This window comes from Amaranthus tricolor, chromosome 8 (assembly GCF_026212465.1).
Source record: "Amaranthus tricolor cultivar Red isolate AtriRed21 chromosome 8, ASM2621246v1, whole genome shotgun sequence".
Classification (NCBI taxonomy): Eukaryota; Viridiplantae; Streptophyta; class Magnoliopsida; order Caryophyllales; family Amaranthaceae; genus Amaranthus; species Amaranthus tricolor.
Genome location: NC_080054.1, coordinates 27,314,350 through 27,340,657, shown reverse-complemented (window position 1 = coordinate 27,340,657; position 26,308 = coordinate 27,314,350). Strand labels below are relative to the sequence as shown.

The following is a 26,308-nucleotide window of genomic DNA, read 5'->3' as shown; positions in this document are numbered from 1 at the left end:
AGAGAAACCCATACTACTACTTCTTCTCTCTTCTTTCTCTCTCTTAAATTATCTCTCTACAATCTGTCAAACCCTAACAAAGGGGGTTTTGGGGTTTTGATTTTGATCATGATGATGATGGAAGAGATAGATAAATCACATACCCAGAAACCCGACACGATTACGACTTTCGGGTCTAATGCGGGTTCGGGTCTTCTTCTGTTTAACTCGTCTACAGGGAATGGAACAACTCATTCGAACTCGGCTGAGTCAACTAGGCCGAGTCATCAACAGTTGGCTGTGTTGGGTTGTTTTGGTGAACATAAGATTCAGAGGAAGAAAAGAATGGCTAGACAAAGAAGATCATCTGTTACTCTTTTGCCCTTTGCTTCTTCTCACGTGCCAACCCACCCTCTCCCCGCACGTGTAAGCTTCTCTCTAATTAATCTCATCTTAATTAATTTACCTAAACGATCACTGATCTATTAGTTTATATAGTCGATTCCGATAAAAAATAGTTTGGTATTGGTTGTAGATTATTATACCACCGTACACTAGCCGTTAGATTCTTCTGTCTTTTAAAAATTTTCCTTTCCTTTTTTGTGTTTTTATTTGATTTTCCATTTTTAGTATTATTTCAGATTTGGCTCTTAATTTTAAATGCTTTCCAAGTTATTTTGGGGTGCACCAAAAAATATTAATAAATGTTTTATAAATTTTGTTGAACTATTGTTTTAATGGGAGATCTGAATTATTTGTTGAAATACTAGCTGCAGGTTATCACCTTTGATTGAAGAATAATTAAAAAAATAAAAAAATTAAGACCAATAACTTGGAGTTTCCATTTAAAAAATAAATGGAAAAACTTGACCATATACTAAGACTAGAATGAGCGATCCGGGGACAAAATTAATTAGATTCATAATTTTGATGCATTTTCTCATTCATCTTAATTAGATGATAACAATCGGGAGAAAATAAAAAAAATATATAAATAAGACTAAAAAAAATTATAATTAAAAGACAAACTAATACTTTATGTGTCAACTGGAAAAACTTTGTTTATCCAGTAGTCCGTAAACTATCCACCTCAGATAGTATTGAAGATATAATAAATAATCATCAATTATCCTCTCACACACGTTAGATAAACTCATTTTCACTAGTTTTGTTTAGGTTAAGTCTCGTCCACTTGTATTTCGTCTTATTCTAACTACAAGTATTCTCTTCGTTTTTATTGTTCTTTTTGTTTACTTTTTGCATAATTTTTATAGCAAATTTTAAACATCAATATCTATAAATACATATAATAAAAAACTATGAAAAAATCATTATTAAAAAGTATACATTAAGACAAATTTAACAAGATTTCATATGATATATTTTTTATCTTCTAAATATATGTCAGAATATTAAAAAAGGAAGGGAGAAATATTAATAGTATTTCATAGGGAATTCAAGAGGGAGTAATTAATATTTTTTTCGAAATTAGTAGCTAAATGCAGAATAATCTAGTGTCATTAATGACATTGCAAATTAGACAAGTATAAAATAGAATAATAGTAGAGTAAAATGAGATTAGATGAGAAAACCCCCTGGCAATGTTGCATTGGAATTATTTAGGCCCTGGCCCGGGCCCGATGTAGAAACAGCACGAGTCTAAGTCTAGGTGGCCCGTGGACCCCCAAACGGTGCGACCTGTCTGGTAGTGCGTAATCGGCTTTCTTCATTTCTTCATAATACTGACGTCCTAACTCCTATCTATTTGTGGCTCTTGTGTACACTTTTTAACCAATTTATTACCAAAATTTAAATTTAAAAAAATACTAATTTTTCTAAAAATAAGAAAAAAATATTAGAACTAAAATATATTCTCGAGATTTCTAAAAAAAGTTGTCTTAAGCAACTATTTACCTTGCTCATGCCTTTGAGATTTATTTCTTTGATTCGCACACGACCTTTATGGCAGATTCTTAGCCCATTTCAGGTAGCCGACCGCTTAAAGCTCCAAAAATAAGGGAACTTAAATATTAAATAGTGCTATATAGGCTCGGTTCTGAGCAACATTTTTTTTAAGTGATTTGTGCATAAACTTTTTTTATATTTAAAGTGATTTTAGAATATCACGTTAGAATACGTTTTATCTTGAATTATTTTTCTTAAAAAATAAATAGAGCCTTTAAAATTTTAATTTTTACTCCGCCCCTCTCGACCTTAAACCAACCAACCAACCAAGTGTCATCTTTTTAGTTGCTCAACCTGGTACGTATAGTAATTGGTACCTTTATATGTATATATACATATATACATTTATAGCTTCTCTTATGTTACTCTACATGTGTTTTCTCCTTATTATACCTAAAATAAAATAAAATTATGTAAATAAAGTGAACAATTAACTATATAGATAAAGCTTGTGACTTGGTAGTTATGTATGGATTGGTGTAGTGGTACTAGTAACTAGAGTGTTGTTTGTGTCGAGTGCTTTGAAATGTTGAAAGTGAACTTAGTCAACATTCATAGTTGACTTTCAAGAGCCAGCCTCTCTTATAAGAGATTTTTTTAAGTTTATGAAATTATTTCTTTTAGGAAAATAGCTTAGCTTATACATATTATTTGTCAAAGAATCATCCATAGGATTGTATCAAATGATGGCTCACTAATGAGTCTTCAAATGAATTCCTACGGTTAAGGGGAGAGAAAATGAATTCTTTCTATAAGTGGTGAAAATCAAACTCTTGTCACAAAGTTGAAAGGAAAACCCTCAAACACCAGGCCTTTTTTGCGCCATTTCTTTCTTGTGATAAGAGTATTTAAAAATACTATGCTTTGGCTTAGAATGTGGTTCACATTCAAATTCTAAATCTTATGTAGAGAATATGTTGAGTTTGACTTCACATAATTACAATATACACTTGTTCCCATTATGCTTAATGACATATATATACTAGATTCGCGAAGATGTGGAGAAGAACTAATAATTTTTTATCCATTTATTACGTGTTATTATGATGTTGATATACGGTTTCATAACTAACAATATGCAAATTATTCATGGATAAAATGAAACGAAGCCATTTGGACGTATCTAACATCGTAACTTCGACATAATATCGCACTAAAGGACACTAGTTCCAAGAAAAAAAGTCGTGTTATAAAACGACAAAAAAAAGAACATTAATTTTTTCGATCATGTTGGATGGTAGTGTAAGTAGTTATTAATGAAATCATAATCCATTGTGATCTTGAATGAGAGTTCTATAAATAGAAAATATCATTATTATTGCTATGTATTACTTATCTAACCGTTGTGCGAGGAAGAAGAATAAAAATGAAAAGAGTTTCTTTGGAGGCTACCCAACCAACATAAATGATCTTGAGTATCCAAAGCAATTAGTTTCTAGTGTTAGAAAAATTTTAGTTTTTATGTGTATACTATGTGTTAAGTTTATGGAGATGGAATGAATATCTAAGGGCCAAAATCTTCTCAATATCACCAATAATTTTACCCCTTAGTAATTCTGAGAAGTCGGATGTACGCATCCTTACGCAAAAGGGTTATTACTGATTGATCCTTAGTTACCAATATCATCAGCAACTTCATACAAATAAGACGTACAAATGTTAGAATTCTATTTTTCTTTTTACTTTGGATAGTAAATTTTCGAGATTGACACCCTTAGTTACAAACATCATCTGCAACTTAATAGTTAATCTGTTTGGAGTACTCAACTCGCTTTTCTCATAGAAGCGGATTAGTGGTCGAGGGATTCAAGGAGTAGTTATTAGAAAGCCTTGATTTCGGTACTCTTCTAAAAGTGGATTAGGCAGTGATGCAATTGTTATGTGATCTCTTCTATATGCTAATCTTCACTCCCTTAAAAATTTTCAGGTTGTTGATCCAAGGAGGTTGAGATTTTTATTCCAAAAGCAACTTCAGAATAGTGATGTCAGCTCCTTGAGGCGGATGGTGCTGCCAAAGGTTTGATTCATCAACTTCATAATGAAAATACTAAAGTTTGCAACTTACACTATACTCCTGAAAGATAAATCTCACTTATGATCATATCTTTATTTCAGAAAGCAGCTGAATCGCACCTTCCGACCCTGGAAACTAAGGAAGGAATATATATTAGCATGGACGATATGGACGGTGTGCATGTATGGAACTTTAAGTACAGGTATATATATTACCAGATCTTGCATATCTATAAGACAACGTTGAATATGGTGATAGCATCGTACAATTTGAGTCATAAAAAAGGCGATTAGAGCTCTTTGTAGAAGTTGATAAATTTTGGTTCTGATCATTGGAGCTGTTTTGTAAGCTCGTTGTTCAATTCTTGTTTCACTCTCTTTGAGGATCTTTTTGAGCTGAGGGACTCTTTGACCGCATTCTCCTTTATGGGTATGAGTTGCCGTCTTTCTTCCCTCTCCAGACCTGATCATAGTTTCCTATGAGCGAGATATACAGGGTATGATGATGATGAGGTTCAATTCTTGTGTTTGGTGATCTCCGCCTTAGCCTTAAGGCGTTATCTCGTATTTTTCGGAATATTTATATAATTCCCAAAAAAAGGCAAAAGGGAACGCGTACTTGTTGTGATCGACATAAGAATATATATATATATATATATATATATATATATATATATATATATATATATATATGACTGTTGTGCATTGTTTCCCTTTCTGATCAAAATGATCCATTTACCATATTCATATTTTCCTTCTTTTGTGTTCTAAATTTTTCGATTCAGGTTTTGGCCTAACAATAACAGCCGGATGTATGTCCTCGAAAACACTGGTAAGATTGAGCTAGCATCCATACTCTACGCAGTGACAACTCTGTTTCTTCTGTGAATGCACTTCCTATATGTACGTTTTTCACTGATATATGTTGTTTTGTCTCAAACTAGGGGACTTCGTTAATGCACATCGCTTGCAGCTTGGCGACTTCATAATGGTCTACCAAGACATCATTAACCTTAACTATGTAACTCATGAATTCATCGCACTTCTTCTTTTTCCCGATACTATTATATGATTAATCAGTTGAGGGTCTCACTGACTGCAACCTCCTTATCTCATTTGATATGGGTATGGTCTAGACCCGATCATAGCTTCAATGAGCATAGTACAATGATGATGAGTACTTGAACAGTCCCATAAGTCGGTCATTCAAGAATCACGACTTTGGTTATAATTTTTTCGAAATCGTGCAGGTGATTCAAGCCAAGAAGAATTCACAGGAAGAGATATACGACGACTATACAGCTAAAGCCGTTACTGATTACTTGCAAGTTCACAACTTCGAAATAAGTAGGTACAATCAATTGAGCTGGAACGACCCAGGAAACATGGAGGATATAAACACTAACACCTGCATGTCATTTGTTTACGAGACAACAAGCTTCTCGAATGATTCACCTTTCGACTTTCTTGGTGAGTCGATGACAAACTACTACTCAAGGATGGGCGGGTTCGATAGCTTTGGATCTGTTGACAATCTGTCCCTTGACGAATTCTACTAATGTTTATGTTGTTCGATCATATAACTGAAGTTGCTCTTTTGACGGGCCTGAAACACTTGTTTTTTCAGGTCAAAACAATGTCGTTTTTTGCTGGGTAAAGCTCGCTCCATGACGGGTTTTTGGTTGTTAAATGTAGCTATAAATAATGGGGTTGAAAGTAAAGAAAGGGGAGGGGATTACCTATGCTTATCTTGTTCTATGTGATGGATGCTCAAGTAAACTATTAGGTAAATTTTTTGTTGTATTAATAAACTATGCAACTTCCGTTAATTTGTCCCTTATAATGTGAAGAACTATGCTCATCAGCATATTTTGTTGGCTTCTAAAAGACTTTTTGTTCCATTGAATTAGAACATTTTTATTTATATATGATACGCATTTTATTTTGGAAAAATTATCTAGAATAATCCAATCTTTTCATGATAATCTCACCTATTGATTGACTATAAATAATCGTAACTTTTGCGGTATTGTCCTATTGTAAACTCGTGTAATCGGATGACATGTTGTAGTAGGTAATTTACCCAAAAATTAAATTGAAAATTAATGTAAAATTGAAAAAATTTTTAAAAATTTACATAAAAAATTTCGAATAATAAAAAAAGTTAGAAATTTTTTTAATATTTTTTGATTTTTCGATATTTTATTTTAATTATCTTTTTTTTTGATAAAACTTGCTTTACTCTAGGCATTATCTTCCAAATTTTGGATTATAAATAGTTAATTAATAGGTGAGATTATTATAGAAAAATCATAAAAATTTAGAGTTATTTCAGATAATTTTTTCTATTATTTTCTAATCTAATCTACAAATTCATTGGCATTTTCTTATACCATATATAAAAAACTTTGCAAAATTCTAAAATAGCAAAATTAGAAAGGGACAAATCATGTATAAGGTACCTTTCAAAAAAAAAAGAAGTATGTGTTAAAGGCTTTCCTTTACCCATCAATCATCATCCCCAAAGGTGGTGGTGATAGATATGAATCTGGCATTGGTTCACCGCAATGCATCATAACATAATTCTTATTCAAACATTTTTTTAATGTCTATATTCAAACTTTCAAGTTGAACTTTTTTTATTGTTGTTGTAGTAGTCAGAATTTTGAGGAGTATTAACTTTTGATGAATCTAAAATATACTCCTTTCGTTTCTTAAAGAGATTCTCATTTAATATTTTAGGTGTTTTATTTGTTGTTTCCATAAAAAATATTTCTACGTAAATTACAAATTTTGATCAAAAATAACATTGTTTATCTTCATTTTAATAATTTAATAATGTTTATGGTCTTACATATTTTCTACTAACTTTATTTTAACATTTTTATATTCATTATAATCCTCACATGTTCTCACTAATTTTATAAAAATATTTTTTTATTAGTTGTAGTTTCATATTTTATTCACTAACTTTCATTTAATATTCTTTTGATGTTATGGTTCTTAATTTTCCTTCATTAAATTTATTATTTAATAAAATGATATATCTAATATCTAAAAGATTTTATTTTTCTTAATTTCTGTAAATATTTTTCGTAAAAACTTCATTAAAAAAAGGGAAAGAATATTAATCATAAAGACAAATTTCAACGTAAGCTTGGAAAAGGGTTCATACTAAATTGTCCGTCTTCCCTGTTTTGATATGTATCTTTTTGAATCTTTAAGGGTCGTGACTTGTGAGTGGAAATGTGGAACCATTTCTATATGCTCCTTTTCCTTTCCTTTTTAAATTTTATTTGGTTTTTTGTAGCAATAATATTCCTCTTTATAAAAATATGTAACATAATATTCTTAACAGATTTAAGTAATTAAATGGAGTCTAGAAATAAATGAAAACATCTTTAAAAAATTCTCAAATAAGATGATCTATAATTTCTATTGGGTTGACCTAATGTATATTTAAATTTTAGTCATTTATTGTCTTAAAATAATCACCTATAACCTTAACGTGATCACTTATATTTAGAAATGATCATTTTTTATAATTTTATGGTGATCACTTATAGTTTTAAAGTTATTATTTGAACCCATCTCAAAGTTAGAATTTAAAATGATCACCTAAAAAATACGCTAATTATATAAACTCATCTTAAGATGAGACGATTCTATATAAGAAGAGCTAATTATCTTTTCAAAGAAGTGAAAATAAATGATAAAAATATCTTTTTGATTTTGGAAGATTATTTTAAATTATTTAGGGTAATTTCGATCAATAAATAAAGTAAGGAAACAATTGGTTTTAATGGTCCATTTTAAAGAGATGTTACGAGGGCCTATTTCAAAAAATAAATGATACGTCAAGGTTCTCTCTGGCCCCCAACCTTCATACTTCACTACTCCCTTCATGCCCGTCAAGCAGGACTGCTTTTCATTTTAGAATGTTTCATTCATTTTATATTTTCTTTAACAAATGCTTTCACTTTTATTCTTTTAATTTTAACTATCATTTTTTTTTATTATTTTAAATACTCATTTTTATCATTCACTTATTTTATTTTATTCTCCAACTCAATATCACTTTCCACTAAATTACACCAAAAGAATACATAGTGCTAATTAAGAGAGCATCTCAAAAAAAATATAAATAAAAGAGACATAAGAATAGTGGAACGGAAAATTAAGTTGAATAATAAAATAAAAAACAAATAAATGATATTTGATAAATAAGTCTGTAAATAAAGTTAAAGAAAAATACGTAAAACACTTATAGAAAGAATATTGGAAAATCAAAGAGACAAAAAAAAAATATAATTCATGAACAAATTTAAAAAATTTCACACCTCAGGGCTATTAATAATAACGACAAAATTATAAAATAATTGAAGCAAAGGATATTGAAATACTTCATGGGTTCATCTCAATGTGCAGCATTTTTTATTTTTAATAATGTTTTTCATTTTTGACCATCTTGCTGATTTTCAATATGACATGGATGGATCCATATTTTCTCCTAATCTTAAACCTACAAATATTCATCTATAGACATTGATCCATGACAAGATATCCCAACACATTACATACAAATAAAACTCGGTCACTATAAGAATTTCATCTCATTGATGACCATCGGCTATCAGTCATAACAGTATGTTCATCCGTCTTAATAAAATTGCTACATATCGATAAAAGGCTCCCGTGAGAAATAAATAGTAATATTTATCGAATGATACAGTGAATACATAAAAAGGCTTCGGTGGCATCGAGTAGGAACACTGTGATTGTCTTGTTGGGGAGGCGGAGGCCACAATCACAAATTCTTGTGAGAGATGGTCTCTTTAAGAGACCATCTCTGATTAGCCCAGCCCATAAAGAATAATGTAGAGTAAAAGTAGGCATTAAGCTTTAGAGGGCTGAGCCTGAGAGATGTTTCTCAGAGAGACCAGCCACGCCACGATATTGACTGAAGAATATTCGATTTAACAAGCAAAATCACATAGCAAGGTAGTGAGCAAAAAGATAAGATGCAAAGCAAAGATATTCCATGCATTCTCAGATTAAATTAGAGCAAAAATTACTGTAATATTAACAGCAACACAGCTGTAGTAAAGAATTGAACAAAGTATAATCCCCAACTATTATCCTGTCATTGCTTGATGGCAATTCCTAGTGGGGCAAAACAATAAAAACGAGACCTCTGATATTTAATATGCATAATTATAAGAATTCTCAATTAAGATATGAGGATAAAGCTATCCTTGAAAGTATCTTACCCAAGCTACAAGAAGTTTCAGAAATAGGCATGAATGAACAGATTTTTCCCACCATCCAGTGAGCGATATCAGCAGTCCGGTTGTTTATTAACACTCCTATGCAACATCCAAAACTGGTTGACTGACCTTTTTATTCGATCGTCAACATCATCATACCTCGGAAGGGGCAGTCTCGGTGGCAGCTGCCGGAGGAGTTACACCACCAGTTGTTGGCCTAGATGATCATATGCATAAAAATGATTTGAGTCAGTTGAACATAGCCAAAATACTTCATTATTTCCTCGAACAAGCTAATATATCCTACTCTATAAACCAAGTGTAAATCTTTGAAAGAAAACGAAGCAAAAGATCTACTACATAAGTTGCCATGACACTTACAGGCCCACGAAGACTTTGAAGGCATCATAGATACCCCATTGCGCTCCGGTGAGGGTACCAATCATGACAATACGAATAGGAAGCCCGCGAGTGCAAAGACCCCACAAGCCCATTTTTTTCACAGCCTGCACCCAGCATGACAAAACAAACTAAAATAACAAGCAAAACCAAAGAAATGATACCCAGACAATGTCTGTAGTTCAATAAAGGAAAATTATATCTAACTGCAAGCACTTACATCACCAACAGTAGCTCCCTTTGCATTGTTCAGGAATGAAACAAGGTTGTCAGCAGGATGAGAGACAACAGCACACAAAACACCAGCAATGTATCCACCAGCAAAGCTCACTCCAAGCTGCAAACTCTTGCTGCACTCACTCTTTGGGATTGGGATAGCATGTTTATAGATAAGTTCAACAACAGTCTCAAATGATGCAAATTTCATCATTGTGTCTGCAAAACAGATAAGAAATGGATATTGTAACTTCCCATGATTAAAGCATAAGTATGAAAAGTCGGAGACGGGTAAATGAAAATATATCCTAAATTTTCAAACCCTAATAGCAGCTACTAACTTGCTGCGACCGATATATTCTATCAATCAAGGACCTCTAGAATAGAATCCTTTAAAACATATCAGAACTCACCAGCTAGAGCTTAAACAACTAAAGAAACCACAACGCTGGGAAATACTGTAGTTACATGGACTACATACTGCTTTAACATCCGTCAGGTACCAAACAGGTTCCTAATCCTCCTTCCCCCCCCCCCCAAAAAAAAAACCCAAACTAAATATCCAGAAGTGTAGATTCTCAAGTCCATAGACATCCAAAATCTTTAAAGAGGCCTCTTTTCACTTAGTAAACAAAACTTTAGGACAATTTTATACAAACAACGGGAAAAGATGGAGGGCCTACAGATTTTGAAAAATACATTACTCTTTCCATTACCACCCTATCCCAATGCCAAGATTCGTGAAAGAAAACAAAGAACACAAGTAACATTACTCTTTAAAGAAATGAAAATATAAAATCTCAAAGCTTTGAGACACAAATAAGAGAATAAAATCAGGCCTTTCAAGACATCAATCAGAACAACAAACCATTACGGCCTAAATATTACCGGCAGCAAAGTAAAGCCACCATATTAGCAACTTGTAAAGGTATGAATAAGAAACATGTTTTGAAATCACATAGAGAGTATTACCAAAGACACCACAAAAAAAATTTTCAAGAAAAAAATTAGCAATGATTAAAACTGGAAATATCAGAAAATACATAATAGCAATGATGGTGAACAATATGATACCACCACCAAGGTGAAGAATTGATAGCAAAAAAGAAAAATTGTACCTCAAGCAATCAAAGGTAAAAGAATTGAAATAGAAGTAGAAACCAATGCATGCCAGCAAAATCCCAGGATTAGCATAAATAACAATGTCATGGAAAAAATGCAATGGATAATAAGTAAAAGACCAAAGAAGAGCATCAACTAATATACTCACATGGAATCTGGCGACCCCAAAGTGGACCCAATCCCCTGTACAACCTGTAAATCAAGATTACCATGGGTTATGAAGTCTGAGAAAAGAGCAAGAGATCATTGTATTATGATAATCAAATGGAAGAACACACAAAAACCCACCCGCCAAATCCATCAGACTTGACAAACTTGGGGAGCCCATCCGACAATCCTCTGGCAAAACCAGGCTGAGTTTGCACCCTGACCTTTACAGCCTCAAAGGGACAGAGGGCCACATCGGCAATCACTTCAGCTGAAGCTGAACCGGCAAGGTATATCAATGTCTTATACTTGGCAGCATACTCTGGGCCAGCAATATCAGAATAGTACTTCTTGAAAAATTCATAGAACCCAAATTTACAGGCACCCTGAGCACTGTAACCAAGAAGCGTAGGAACCCATCCCCTAAAGAAGCCCCTGGCTCCCTGCTCCTTGAGCAAAACACCAAAACCAGAGCTGATACTCTTGTACTTGGCTGGGTCAATCTGAAAGCAAGAGATTCCAAACAATTTCAATCACTCGTAATACAATTTTCAAAACAAAAGAAAACGAAATTCTTCAAGTATCCAAACCAAAACTAGGTTATGAACTTAAATGCAAGGACAATTAACATTGCAGGCGCAAATAAACAAATTATCAAAAAAGGGGGAGGACACATCTAAATGCACCCTTGCCCAAAGTTCTACCACCAGGAAGTCCCTACTCCAGCAAACATATTTCATTTGTTAACATACGAGCACATTAACAAATTGCTTAGAATGTAATTTCAGGGTTCAAACACACATAGAAGAGCCAATAGGCTTGCAAAATCAAATCCAACCCTCCTTAACTTAGCCTTAACAAATCCCAAAACCCATGCTTAACTTATACTGTATTAGTTGTACCTAAAGGGTAATTTAAAATTGGTTGCTTTAGTATAATGAATTCAATCAAATACAAAACTATCAAACTTTAACAATAAATTTGAGATAATTACAATACCTCAAAAAAATTACTCCCTCCTATTCACCATAAGTGTCTCATTTACTTTTTGAATACTATTTATCTCTTACTCTTAATTTATATTTTATTATTAATCTATAAGTTAAAACATAGTCAAACGGAATTTTGTTTGATTCGTCTCAATGCAAGGATTGTTCATAACAATTTTCCATAACTTTTAATTAGGCATAATTAAAAATATTAAAAATTGAATAAATGCATTGGATAGAGTGCATAACAGTGAACGGAGGGAGTGTTTATTTATCTCAAAATAAAAAAATTGTCATTTGCTATCTTTAAATAATTTGTTCACATTTGTTTTGTATTTTATTGAATAAGATTCCATGAGTCAGATGTCATAATAGAATTTACAGAATGGTAGCTTTAATGGCCCTACCATTGTAGAATTGCACATACCAAAGTACTTTCTCCGTCCGTAGGGTATTGCCACACCTTCTATTTTAGATTGTCCTCTGCTTTTGCAAAAATTCAATTTAGATAATTGTCCCCATCACTTCATTTAATAATCACACATTTTCTATCATTTTTCTCACTTTTAATTCTACCCACGCATGCCAAATACGCTGTTACCATTGATTGCATACTCAAAGAGAATCAAAACAAATACGCTGAATACAAGGCACGGAAAATTGTTCAAAGGCACCAAAATCTCACAGATGATTCCCAACTTCTATTACATCACTTCTACAAATTATTACATGGACCATGTACCACCGTCATCAACATTGAATGAATAAAAATCCAAAATCCCCTCGATTTTCCTTAATTCAGACAATAAAATACGATTGGATCATTCCTTCCACAAACTGACACAATCATACAATTGACTCCGATGTAAAATGAAAAAAAAAAAAAAAAAAACTAGAACTAACAGATGAAACCGTATACTTAACATAACATCATAGTTAAGAATGCTATGATCAGCAGAATTCAACAAATTGCTATAAACAATTATAAAATACCTAAATTTACAACAAAAAGATTAATGATAACGGTTCTGAAAATTCCAGAATAATTAAACGAAAATGAAAATCCAACTCATAAAATGAAAAACACAAGTATATAAAAGAAACCGAAATTATACCTGCATATTACATTTCACAAGGTCAAGAGGAGTGACACCCATATGAGTAAGTCCACAGCTAAGAACACCACCAACAGAACAAGCAGCATAAAACTGAGGCGAATACATCTCGATCTTCTTGGATGGTTCACTTGCTGAAGGAATCAAAAAGCTATTCATTTTGGTTGATCCATTTTCCGCCAAACTAGTGTTTGAAACACGGCTATTGACAGAGAATTGGTTAAGTGATGAGAATCCCTTGGTGGAGTAAAGGTAGCTTGGAAGTAGAGAATATCTGGTGTTTTCTGAAACCGCCATGAGAGGTTAGATTAAAGGTTTGCTACTGTAGATTTCTGTTTCTTCATATCTCACTGAAAATCGGGTTTTGGCCTTTTTATACGGGTCGGGATGAGAAAGAAGGGTAATTGGGTAAATAGGGTCAGGATTTGGGTCAATTAAGATACTACTATGGGCATGTGCCAAAAGTTGTCTAAATGGAGTAGTGGGGTTCTTCCCTTTTCATACCACCATGACTCCAAATATAGTATTTGTAATATTTTTTTTTTCATTTGTTTGATATTTTTTAATGTATTATTAAGTTATAAAATAACTTATAAATAGTCATATTTATCCGTATAAATTTGAAATCTTGTTAACTACTATAATTTGATTGAAGTACTAATTAAATTACTACTTCTGCCATATGGACATGCCAAAAGTTGTCTACAATGGGTAATTTTTTTTTTAATAATATTTAATTTATTATTAAAAAGTCATATGACATCTACATTAACGATAAAGTAAATATAATTCAAAATAACAAAACTACAATCGTTGTGTATGAAATCTGACAATTCTGAATATTTTCTTTGACATTGTTGTTTGATACAGCCTTCTATGAGAGAGTTTTTAGATCTGTTGTAGTTTTGAGAAAGAATTGAAATTGATGTTGACGTTAGTTGCAATTTTAATGTCTGTTGTATTATTATATTAATCTTTACCAACAAATCAACTAAAAACTATAATTCATAATCTCAAACTCTTAGGAGGAGAGAGATTAAAACTCAATATTTAAATAGAATCAGCCTAATGAATGGGTAGAACAAATAAAGTAATTTATTTGATTGTTGTTTAATCCTACAAACTAGAGGCCCCACATTTATTCTCCTCTCTACTAGATACTCCCTTCTATTTATTATGAATATTATCATTGTACTAATTGATATTGTAATACTATTTATCGGTCACTCTTAATTTGTATTTTATTATTAATTCATAAGTTAAAGCATGTTAGATGGAATTTTGTTTGATTTGTCTCGATGTAAATTTTGTTAACATTAATTTTTAAAATTTTTTAATTAAACGTTATTTGAGATATTTATAATTAAATACGTGCATTGATAAACATGTAAAAATCAAATGAGACAATAATAGTAAATAAGAGGGAGTCTTAAATTGGATTTTCATGCCTCTTCACAAGAAAACTAAATTAAGTACTAATAAGAAGTCAACATGAAAGTATACTAGAGTAATTAACTTTTTGCATTTTATTATGATACTCTTTAAGTTTTTTTTATTATCAATTATACTTTCGTGTTATTGAGTGTTTAAAAAACTTAACTTTTTAAAATTTTTTCTGTTTAAAATCGTTAATTTTTTTTTTCTTTTATATTTTAAATTTGAAAAATAAAGTAAAAGAGAAAAAAATTAGCAATTTTTAACGGTTTTAGAGGAAAGTTGAGAAATAAGGTGGAGTCAATTTGGAGAATATTCCAAATTCGGAATGAAAGTCTTCCTCGAGAAATACTATGAAGTATTTGTTTATTTATTGTTTCATAAGTTTCAACTTTCAACTTGCCCCCTGCTTTTTTTTAAGAAGCTTTTTTCTTTGAAATACTGCTTTTGTCAACATTTTTATCTTCATATTTTCTTTTTATTTTTCAATATTTTGATTTTGAATAATGTGACTTTTTTTAAAATTTTTATTCACATTTTTCATTTATTATTTCCCCCTTTGAAAATTTGAATGTCTTCACCACTTTTTATAATTTTATCATATGAATGATAACATTTTTTTAACATATCATCAGTTTCATATTTTTGGTTCTGAAAGACGTAAGTTTTGAACATGAATTTTCATATGTAACGGATGTTAAAATATGTTCATATGAATCTTATTAAATTCATCTTGATGTATAAATTTTTAATTTATATTTTAACAATTATTTATTAAGTATATTTATAAATATTAAGAGTTAGATTATATTAGATAAATGTGCTAAAAAGTTAAATATAACCAAAGTTACCAAATCAGAGAGAGTAATAATTACCTGGTCAATAAATGAAATAATTCGCAAGTGTATAAAGCCCACCATGACACGACTCACCACTTAGCCGGCTTTGATATGGCATGAATTCCGTATGAGTATGGCCAATAATTAACTTTATTAAATTAAGATGAGAAAAAACATTTTAGGAGAAGAAGCTTTTCTTATTAAATTTAAATTCTTTTGTGATTTTCTAAATCAGATCATAACATATTTTTTAATAAAAAGAGTTGAAAATTTTCAAATAACATATTACATATCATAATTTTAATAGTCTATACATATCTGTCAAAATAAAAGGAAACTATCAATATAAATTTATTCGGATAATATAGTGTTTATATTGATCTTAATTTTAGTTTATGAATTGTGGAAAATTAATAAAGGAATATTACAGTCTAAATTAAAGAGATTAATTGACAGAAATTTAATACTAAGATAATTAAAATATGTAAATTTTGTATTCATAATCCTACACTTAAGTGAAAGAGTTCGTTATCATATTTAATTATTTTTTTCTTACATGTTAAATTCTTACTAATTATTATAGGGGATGTTACATAATTTTAATGTTGAATGACCAAAATTCTCTTATGATAGAGAACATAAGTTACTATAACTTGTGGACTTTGCGTTTGTGGAATTATTTTGAAGTTTAATGAAGTTTAAAAACTTGTATAAACATAAATTATTCTCTTTGTTTCTTTTTGTTTGTCTATTTTATTTTTTCACGTATTTTAACATAAATTTTGAGCCTCGATATCTCATAGTACGCATAATAAAAAATTGCAAAAATTATATATTAAAATTCTTTGTATCAAAACGAATCTAACAAGATCTCACATGAATATATTTTGTCTTGAATATATACTTCAAAAATTAAATTTAAATTTCTTTCTCATAAATTGAAAAAACTTAGATTGGACAAAAAAAATAGAGGGAATAATAGTTATTGCTTATAAAAGTTCTCGTAAATATTGTCTTTAAAATAAAAAAATAATTTTTTTTTTCAAAGTCACCTAGATATTAAATTAAATTAAGATCAAAGTTTGAACACTTTAAGGAAAAAGGTCCATATAGACTTTCTCATGGTGAAGACCCGTATCCCATCTAGCAATTAAATAAGCTACAGTATTCCCATCACGTTTTACATGAGAACACATAAATCGAGTGAAAAGAGTACTAAAAACATAAATATTCTCATAAATGAGATGTAGAAGAGTAAGGCCATCTGACTGTCCCGATATAGCATGGATAACATTCATAGCATCTCCTTTCAAATGGACCCGATCATATCCCATTAGATGTGCCATTTCTAGCCCATACAACGCCGCTGATGCCTCGGTTGTCTCCACTGACCAGCACGCCTGAACCACACGGGTGATGTTCTGAGAATAGAGTTGGTGGTCGTGCACTAGTTTTGTGAAGGAGATAGATAATTGAGTAACATCCATTGAGCTTCCTTCAAAAACAGCCAAATTCCTACAATACCAACATACCCAAATGGAGGCACATACTAATAATTTTATTTTTGAAAATGTTCTTCTCTAAAGACTCATTGTTACTTTTCTATTTTATGGAGTATTTCTTTTTGTCTTTCCCTATCACTTCTCGACTAATTAATTGAAGTTTCGAGTTGATTAATCAACCTATTGAGGGTATGTGCTGGTGAAAAATCGAACGCCGAATCAAATCAAATTGAATAAGTAATTTGGTTTGACTATATTTAAAATTTAGTTTGGTTTGGACTAAATTTTAATTATAATTCGGTATTCGGTTTGAACTCGATCTAGGGTCCAACAAAACCGAAAAAACCAAAATGTTAAAGGCATGTTATATCTTCCATTTGATTTGTTTGAATTTTTGCCTTTATTTTTAGATTTTTGTTAAAAGTTTTTTACTTGTTCAAATTAAAAACCCTAAAATTATTAATATCTTTTTAGAAGCTTTAGAACGAATAAGTTTGAAACAATACATGCAGATTTGATTTTCGGTGCAAACTATACAAATTAGTGCAATTCGGTCTATTCGATTCAATTTGGATTGGTATTTTTAAAATTTGGTTCAGTTCAATTTGAATTTTAAATATTATGATTTGGATTTGGATTGAAAATATCAAAATCGAATTTTATTCGGTTTGATTTGGATTTGTATCGAATCCAAACCAAAAATCAAATTTTCACCCTAGCTGTGAGGTAGCTATTAGCAGTTTGAAAAATTGCGGAAACAATAGCTAAGGGGCAGCAATACTTGTTTAAGTAGTTGTAAGTAGCAGTAGTTGTCTAGCTTTACTAAAGTCAAAATGAAAGGTATCCACAAACCAAAGAATCTTGGTCGAATAAAATCAAATTTTATTATTTGTTGAGAAAAATATAAAATTATAATATTTTTAAAAAATTAGGATATTAATTTTCTTAAATGCTACTTTGTTTTCTACTGCTATTTCAAACGTTATAATTATCCACATTTTGTAAACAATCAAAACTCTAAACAATACTTGAAGTGATATTTTATCAAATAATAATTTTTCTATTACGTAGCGTTTTAACCAAAATATATCGATAAACACTACTTAAAATGCTATGCCAAACACATTCTAAATTATGAGATATTATATATTATAATCAACTTTTTTTTTCTTTTAATTACTTCAATTTTTTGTTCCAAAACATGACTTTTTCATATTTGTCTTCTTTTTTATCGAACTTCACTTTCTTTATTAAGTCGTTGATCTTACTTTGTTGATCGAACTAAACTTTTTTTCCCTTGTAAATACAATTTATTTTACTTAATATATTTCTATAAATTGATAATTAAAATTATTCGGAGAAGATGAAGCATACTTATATTATTTGTTCAATTATGAAAATAAATACTTGATGCCCTCCAAGCATTGGTTAGACATAAGCATAGAATCCAATTCCCACCTTCTTCACAAGCATGAAAATAACATATATTTGCTTTGGTTCCACACTAGCATGACATCTCAACAGTCTTGTGTGTTTTCCTCATACTTAGAGCAATTACAAATGCAATCGAGTTTCGAGAATCATAAATCATCCTAGTGGTTAAAGGACTTTTTTTTACTCGTACAAAAATTACAAGAGTTTAATTTTCACTACTTATAGGAAAGGCTAATTTTCTCTTCTGTTTACCTATAGAGAATTCTTCAGCCCTAACCCCGATAAAAAAATCATTGTAACTTTATGAAATTCCCAACTTCTTATCATTCTCTAATTAACATTATGGCCAAAAACAAAAAATGTTTATTCTCCCAAACAAAGAATCAGATCTTGTCTCAGTTGAAGAGTAAATTCTACTTGTACAAATAAAGACTTAGGTTCAGAACTCCTCTAGCCTCTCCTTTTCTCCGTCTAACCTTAATAAAAAGATCAAAAAATAAAGAAAAAAGGTTCAACCCCCAATCTTTAATTAATTCTGTAATTAAGAACTAAAAACGCTAATTGGCTCAATAAAAGCAACGGTTATATAAATTCCACCAAATAATAAAGCCATTTTAGGAAGCAACAAAAATTAAGCACCCCAATAACGGATATTAATCTAAATTAAATACTCCAAAACAAAAAAAAAAATAAATTTTAAATTTGAAAAAAAAAAACTATAAATATGAAGAAATTATAGCCAACTGACAAGAGAAGTTTGCATACTTTGAAGTGCATCTTAAGTTTCTTGACAGATCCATCTAAGATTTCACCATGGAAATAATTGAATCCCCTGCACAGAAACCTTCCGGTTGCAGCGATCAGTCGCCTCAGGGAATCATCTCAGGTATGCATCCTGATTTTCTGTAACACATTTCAACTTATTAAGGACTCAAGAAATTTTCTCACATTGATAGTATAACGATTTGAACTTCTTATTTCTGTGAAGTTGCCTGTAATATATGTGATCAACGATAAGTCAAAAACAAACTTCTTGTGATTACAATGTAAGGTTTTGTACATCTATACATACCCAAATGCTTCCTAATTCAGGGGTGAGTTCACCATTCAACATACCAGTATAAAGTAGGCAGAAAACTCATTTCTGCATGTATAATTAACCAATTTGGTTGCCATTTTCTCTATGTTATATGTTACGAAATTTAGTATAAATAGGCTGTCTTAATGCCTAGGTAGTAGCTACCCAAATCTGTACTTAACCAATTTCGTTGCCATTTTCTCTATGTTATATGTTATTCAATTTGATATTAATAGGCAGGCCCGAGCCTATACTTTCTCTGACTTAATGCTTGTATATAATATTTGATGGTTAATCCTCCTAAAACCATATAATTTTGGGCAAAAGTGAAACTCATCAAGTGTTGTGTGTAAGTCAATGCTCATTACTCGTGGGTTTGTGGGCCAGAACCCACGGTGCCCTGTGGGCTTGTCTACACAAGTGGGCTCATGGGGTGGTCATGTGACGAATTGTCAAGGCCTAACGGGTAGTAGGTTACCCATATGTTGTCTAGGTACCCAAATGCTGCACCAGTAGAACAGTATCAATGCATTATGGTATCATTACTTGTTTAAGCAACATGACACTAATAGTTCTTATGTAACTAAATCAGGAACCACATATACATACTGAGACTTATATATTTGCCAATCAACTGAATATTTTAATATATGTCAAGATTTCCAAGGAATCAATCAATGCATAATGGTTTATCATATAATAGGAAAGGATGGTAATAATGCATGGTAATCTATCCTACTGAGATAAGTTTGACAGGTGTGGATGAAAAAATTAAGGCCATTCTAGATCTATTAGAAGATATTGATTCTCCATTGCTGAATGTTGAACCATATGTGAAACGAAAAGAAATACTTACAGAAGCAGTTCAAGATCTCTGCGTATCATATCGCTCCATAGCTAATGAATATGGAAGGTTAAACCTTTCTGCTAATGATTTCCAAGTTTCAGAATCATCGTCCCCTTTAAGCATAAAAAATAGGGAAGTCTTCAGAACCCGAGATTTGGAGGCTACTTGGTCCAATCCCGAATCCACTGAGGACGATACTGACATTGAACGTGAAGACACTATGATTGATCTTGAACAAATGAAGAGAGTTCCAGACAGGTCGGTACCCCAAGATGGAAGCAACATTATGTTGGTTGAAAATGCCTGCTCTGATAGAGTGAAGTTCAAATTTTCTAAACTTGTTGAACAAAATACACAGCTACAAGTGGAGTTGATTAGAAGGAATACTGAGAAAAGAGAGACCATTATAAAGCTTCAAAATCAGGTGAGGCGATTGAAGGCTGAAAATGATACCCTGCAGCGTACTCTAAGTTTCTTTGATCATAACAAACAGCACATCCAAGAGAATTCGCCTAGGAGGAAAGCCTTACTTCTGGAGAAGATTTTCAGAGGATGCTCTCCATGAATTTATAACTCATCTGAAAAAATCCTTATCAGTAACACAATTCACCAACTAAATAGCTTTTTGAATTTGCGATTCGCTGCAAATGGTCCAAAAATGGCCCAAAACCGACCTTTTGTATTCTTCATGTGACACTGATCCTTATCAAATTGCTTATAAGTTATAATATTTGCACTACGTTATTCATAATTGGGCTAAAGTTTTTCAAAAATCTATTCAATACTATATCATGTAAATATCCCATAACTTATTGCGGACTATAATACTAAACTATTGGGAATTTCTATTTATGTGAGATTTTCTTACAACAATGTCATAACCTTAATCCCAAAAAGATTGGGGTTGGCTACATGAAGCAATATATTAGTTCCAATAATCGTCCACATACCTTCAAAATCAGCAAGCTTTTTTGGTAATTGATTTGCACTTAATCCTCAGCGTTTATGCCAATTGCTAATGATGGAAATAATCAGCAAACAATATCTTATGACAACAAATCCAGTAGTTCATGAATTCAAATTAATCTGCTATCTCTACATCAAGGTCGTATGTCTTTATCAATCACCAGTAGTCACAGCAGGAGCATGTGCCATCTTTAAAATGATGGAAACGCTTAGAGTCTCTGACTACAATTTCTCGGTTCACAATTTTGGATATAAGCTTTATCACAGTGTGGCAATCACCACAAACTCTAAGGTTCTTGATGACATGGATTGTAGTCCCAGGTACAGAATTCATAATACCATACGCAACTGCAAGCTTCTCGCTGTGAACTCGTAGGATAATTTCCTTCTCTTCATCATCAACGTCATGAAGAACAGAAGTCTTATCAGATACATATCCAACTTCCTTTAATTTCATATAAAGTTCGTCCAGATACTCATAAATTTTCTTATGTTCAGGGTGCTCTTTATCTCCAACCAAAAATACATGAACTTTTCCTTTTGTTTCTAACAAGCTAAATCCAGGTGGTTTAATCAATCCATTACTTTTCATGAGGATCCTAATTCTCTCAACATCTGCCCATCTTCCAGCATCAGCATACATATTAGAAAGCAAGACGTAATAACCACAATTGCTCGAGTCCAACTCAAACAATTTCTGTGCAGATATTTCTGCTAGCTCTAAATTTTTGTGCATCCGGCACCCAGCCAAGAGAGCTCCCCAAATCACAAAATCAGGCTCAACTTTCATTTCTCTGATTAAATCATATGCCTTCCCAAGTAAACCAGCACGAGCGAAAAGATCAACCATACAACCATAGTGCTCGACCCCAGGTTCTATATCGAATTCTCTTTTCATGCTAGTGAAGCAGTCCCAACCTTCTTTGACAAGGCCAGCATGGCTACACGCAGTTAAAACTGATATATAAGTTACATAATTTGGCTTTACCCTTAACCTTTTCATATCATAGAAAAGATCTAGAGCTTCTGTGGCATACCCATGCATTGCATAACCAGATATCAATGCACTCCAGGATCTTACATTCTTATTCTTCATGCGATTGAATACTCTCCTGGCTGTTACAACTCTCCCGCATTTGCAATACATGTCAATGATTGATGTGCCAACGAAGACATTCTGTTCCAAGCCCATCTTAACAACCTGCAAGAAGATATAATGCAACATGAGGAAGATATTGTAAGTAATTTTAAAACAGAATTAAACATTACACTTTAGAATTAACATATATTACCATTAGGATTCGTTCTTTTAATGTACCTGATCATGTATACACTTGCCAAGAACTAAAGCTCCAGCATGAGAGCAAGCCAACAGAACAGCAGATATTGTCACAGCATTATATCTGACAAGTCCATCGTTTACCATGGCACGAAATACATCGATAGCTTCAGTTGACAGCCCATTTTGTCCAAACACTGCAATCATTGAGTTCCAAGAAACAGCATCTTTCTCTATCATACTATCAAACATCTTCTTTGACATACCCAATTCACCGCACTTGGCATATGCATCAATCAAAGTATTCCTGACCACCATAGACCCTTCAAAACCTCGTTTTATCGAAAATCCATGAACTCCTTCGGTCACAAACTTGTTCGAAACCCGAGCACAAGCTGTCAGAACCGAAACCAAAGCAACAGGATCAACACAACAACCCTCATTTCCCTTAAATTCACTTTCTTCAGCTAAAAACTCATTGAACAACACCAAAGCCTCATGAGACTCATCATTCTGAACACAACCCGTGATCATTGACGTCCAAGACACAATATTTCTCATGGGAATTTCATCGAACACCTGGCGCGCATCCCATATCTGACCACATTTACAGTACATATCTATCAAAGCAGATGACACAAAAAGATCAGAATCAAACCCAAATAACAAAGCCTGCTGGTGAACTTGTCGGCCGCAGAAAATGTCCGAAAGAGAAGAACATGATTTGATGGTGCAAGGTAATGTATTGCGGTTAGGTATGAGACCGAGTTTACGCATTGACGAAAAGGCCCGAAGTGCTTCAACTGAGTCACCATTACGAGCCAACTCGGCGATGATTGAGTTCCAAGAATATACATCAGTGTGATCAACGTATTTATTGAACAATGTCAAGAGGTTGGGATTGGGAGATAACGATGAATAATAGCAATAACAATCTAGATTAGTATTGGATCTTATGCTGTGATTAATGCTCGATATTATAGAGCGATATTGAGAAGAAATCCTCATTCATTCAGTTCAATTTCTAGGGTTTCACCGGCCAATTTGATCTATAGTTTACTACGATTAAAATTAGAAGCTTTACTGACTCCTACTTATAGTTTGGGAAAGCGCGGGAAAAGGTGTCCAAATTTCTCAAGGAAAAAATTAGGTCAACTTTGTAAGTAAGATCAATCTCTCAACGAATATGACACACTTTTCTTTTTAGTTTATTTTTTCTTACTTTTTATGGTTTTTTCTTACTTTTTATGGTTTTGTTTTATGAAAATATATGTATTATTTTTTCTCCTGTATACATTTTAATATTTTCTTAGTTTTTACAATTTAAATGGTTTCATTATTTTATAATCTTTGTGTAATATACAACTGTGACAATTTATTGAAGATAGATGGAATAATTAACAAGGGTGATGATGTAGCACTAACTGCGTAAAATTAGACATGCGCAAGATGCACGATGGCACAAAGTTTAATTAAAGGATTTAAAAATTAATTTACATTATTTTACAATTTATTTTAATTTCACTGTTTAATAAGATTCTAAAGTTTGAAAAAGTAAAATAAGAAGAGCGTATTAATTATTTTGTGTATTTTATTCTAATACTATTGAATGAGTAAAGTATGTTTCAAACCATCCATTGCCATGATTTTTTATTAAATCATTAAATTATTTCTTATGAATTTTTAATTATCTTGCAGCATCATGAGTTTAAAAATATTCTCATTTACTAATTATTCCTCTTTTTGCTATACCATTTTTTTTAAAAATTTTCTTATATGTATTATAAATGTTTTTTTATATTGTTAAATATGTTAATATTAAACAAGAAATCTCCACTATTTATGAATTTTTGATAGAATCTCGATTGATAAAGATAGGTGTGGATCAAAAATAACAATTTCAAGATTTTCTTTACTTTTTAAAATACTATAAACCCCCTCATTTTCACCAATTTGAGGTAAGCATTTTGACAAGTATCATGACTCACTTCTAATTTGATTTCATTATCGATCGTTGACTTAAATATCGGAGGAGTATTTTTTCGAGACACCCCAACAAATAACTTTGTATCCTCGATTTGCAGGTTAGGAGAAATAGTCCCATCAATCAAAGTGACACTTTACATCAAACATAAATCCAATGCCGTTCCTGGTATTAAATGGTTCTTAAGCAATTTGAAAGAAATGTGTCCTTTCTGAACTTAAACGAGTGTTTGAAAAAATAACAAATATAAACCCTATATTAAAATTAGCATTAAAAATATAGACGTGCCTTATAATTCTTAAATGACAAAGAACTACTCATAAATTGCAAATTTTTAAATGTATATGTCATTAACTAGTATTTTCTAATTTTAAAGCCCTTTCTAACCGAAGACCCTAGGCAAATACCTAACCTACCTATGATCAGAAACATTCTTGCATACATCTCAAAAATACACGTTCCCTTTAAACAAATTTAACTCAAATTTCTATACCAAAATAAATGAATTGCACCATTTGTGCAAAGGCAAACATCATAGGGTGATACTCTAAAAAAAAAATAAACAAATCAACCAACATACACAAATGTTACACTCCAATAAAGAAAAAAAAAGTTTAGTTTTGCTACAAATAATTAGAACTAAAAAAGGATGAAATAAAGCAAGTAAAGTATATAATAAGAAAAGCCTAACATAAGACAAACACTACTATTAGCGTTTCCAACAACCTCTCCGGTCGACGTCGGCGCCCGAGCTGGAGGAAACGCCGTGACATGATCAGCATAGGGAGATTCAGCTGGGCCACTCGGTCTCGGTGACAGTGAAGGGAAGAAGGAAGAAATAGTAGGTGAAGAAGTATGGAATGGAGAAGAAGTTGGGTATGGAAGAAGAGCAGGAGATGCTGATATTATGTCCATGCCTGATTTAGATGTTGCTTCCATTTCTTTACTAATGAAGCCTAATATAATGATGAGTTGAGTGATTAAAACACTTGTTATTTTGGTCATACTAAATGCCATTGGAGTGTGTTTTGATACTATGTGCTTCACAATTATAATATGGTCACTTAATTAGCATATGCAAGGTAACATGTCAGTCACAAGATATGTTATGAACTAAATCAATTAACAGTTTAAGATTGGGCTTAAAGATGTGTTTTATACTTTAACACATTTTTCACATGAGAGCCCGTTGGGCTAGAAGTCTAAATGCAACATCAACTTCTCCTCATATCTGGCAATGATATTCTATTTTAAATGAGGGATGGTTGAGATTCGAACTCGTAATCTCTTATTACATTCGCTTCTGATACAATACCAAATAACAAATTTAACCAAAAGTTTAAGTTGATAGTTTAGAACTCAAGATATATTATATAGTCTAATAAAATTAAACTAATGATTGGAATTTAAGATACGTTATATATAGTTATATATTTTAATCACACATTTCATCATATTAGAACTTTTTGAAATAGAAATATCGATATATCACATGTTCTTTTCAAATATGGAGTTGAATATCTATTTTGAAAGAAGAATATGAATGAGATTTGATTATTTGAGACTGTGGCCTAGATAGCTAATACTATGTCAAAAAATCAATTTGAACGTAAGTAAAACTAATGATTAAAACCCTAATATATATGGATACTACATATTTTCTATTCATACTTAACATTAATATTTGAATTTTTAGAGGAGTGATTTAAACATATGACCTAAATAACTGATAT

At 31.7% G+C, this 26,308-nt stretch overlaps 3 protein-coding genes across 5 annotated transcripts; 1 reads left to right on the top strand and 2 right to left on the bottom strand.

Annotated features, from left to right (window-relative positions):
- The first annotated feature begins 1 nt into the window (after position 1).
- Positions 2-7,494, top strand: LOC130821259 (B3 domain-containing transcription factor FUS3-like). Its single transcript, XM_057686947.1, has 6 exons — positions 2-405; positions 3,872-3,961; positions 4,060-4,160; positions 4,743-4,789; positions 4,902-4,978; positions 5,208-7,494. Exons 1-6 carry the CDS (start codon positions 109-111, stop codon positions 5,514-5,516), a joined length of 921 nt encoding a protein of 306 aa, XP_057542930.1. The 5' UTR covers positions 2-108; the 3' UTR covers positions 5,517-7,494.
- A 1,482-nt stretch (positions 7,495-8,976) lies between these two features.
- Positions 8,977-13,758, bottom strand: LOC130821258 (mitochondrial phosphate carrier protein 3, mitochondrial-like). The gene is made up of 6 exons (XM_057686946.1): positions 13,213-13,758; positions 11,250-11,611; positions 11,110-11,153; positions 9,844-10,058; positions 9,606-9,730; positions 8,977-9,441 (listed from the first exon to the last, which is right to left on the bottom strand). The coding sequence occupies exons 1-6, from the start codon at positions 13,507-13,509 to the stop codon at positions 9,378-9,380; spliced, it is 1,107 nt and encodes a 368-aa protein (XP_057542929.1). The 5' UTR covers positions 13,510-13,758; the 3' UTR covers positions 8,977-9,377.
- A 5,295-nt stretch (positions 13,759-19,053) lies between these two features.
- Positions 19,054-23,733, bottom strand: LOC130820973 (pentatricopeptide repeat-containing protein At3g26782, mitochondrial). 3 transcript variants are annotated; one of them, XM_057686551.1, is made up of 5 exons: positions 22,631-23,733; positions 21,297-22,513; positions 20,749-20,924; positions 20,356-20,654; positions 19,054-19,324 (listed from the first exon to the last, which is right to left on the bottom strand). In XM_057686551.1, exons 1-2 carry the CDS (start codon positions 23,597-23,599, stop codon positions 21,470-21,472), a joined length of 2,013 nt encoding a protein of 670 aa, XP_057542534.1. In that variant the 5' UTR covers positions 23,600-23,733; the 3' UTR covers positions 19,054-19,324; positions 20,356-20,654; positions 20,749-20,924; positions 21,297-21,469. The 3 variants fall into 3 exon arrangements, with proteins under 3 accessions (XP_057542534.1, XP_057542535.1, XP_057542533.1); XM_057686552.1 differs by having other exon boundaries at positions 20,356-20,649; XM_057686550.1 differs by having other exon boundaries at positions 20,356-20,924.
- Positions 23,734-26,308: the final 2,575 nt, after the last annotated feature.

Bases quoted from the DNA above. Each gene is read 5' to 3' on its own strand.
- LOC130821259 (XM_057686947.1), top strand. From the start codon at position 109: ATGATGATGATGGAAGAGATAGATAAATCACATACCCAGAAACCCGAC. The intron at 4,161-4,742 runs GTATATATATTA...TTTTCGATTCAG, and splicing joins GTATGGAACTTTAAGTACAG to GTTTTGGCCTAACAATAACA. The intron at 4,790-4,901 runs GTAAGATTGAGC...GTCTCAAACTAG, and splicing joins GTATGTCCTCGAAAACACTG to GGGACTTCGTTAATGCACAT.
- LOC130821258 (XM_057686946.1), bottom strand. From the start codon at position 13,509: ATGGCGGTTTCAGAAAACACCAGATATTCTCTACTTCCAAGCTACCTT. The intron at 9,731-9,843 runs GTAAGTGCTTGC...TGCTGGGTGCAG, and splicing joins AGGGAGCTACTGTTGGTGAT to GCTGTGAAAAAAATGGGCTT. The intron at 9,442-9,605 runs GTAAGTGTCATG...ATGATCATCTAG, and splicing joins TTCAAAGTCTTCGTGGGCCT to GCCAACAACTGGTGGTGTAA.
- LOC130820973 (XM_057686550.1), bottom strand. From the start codon at position 23,599: ATGAGGATTTCTTCTCAATATCGCTCTATAATATCGAGCATTAATCAC. The intron at 22,514-22,630 runs GTACATTAAAAG...ATCTTCTTGCAG, and splicing joins GCAAGTGTATACATGATCAG to GTTGTTAAGATGGGCTTGGA.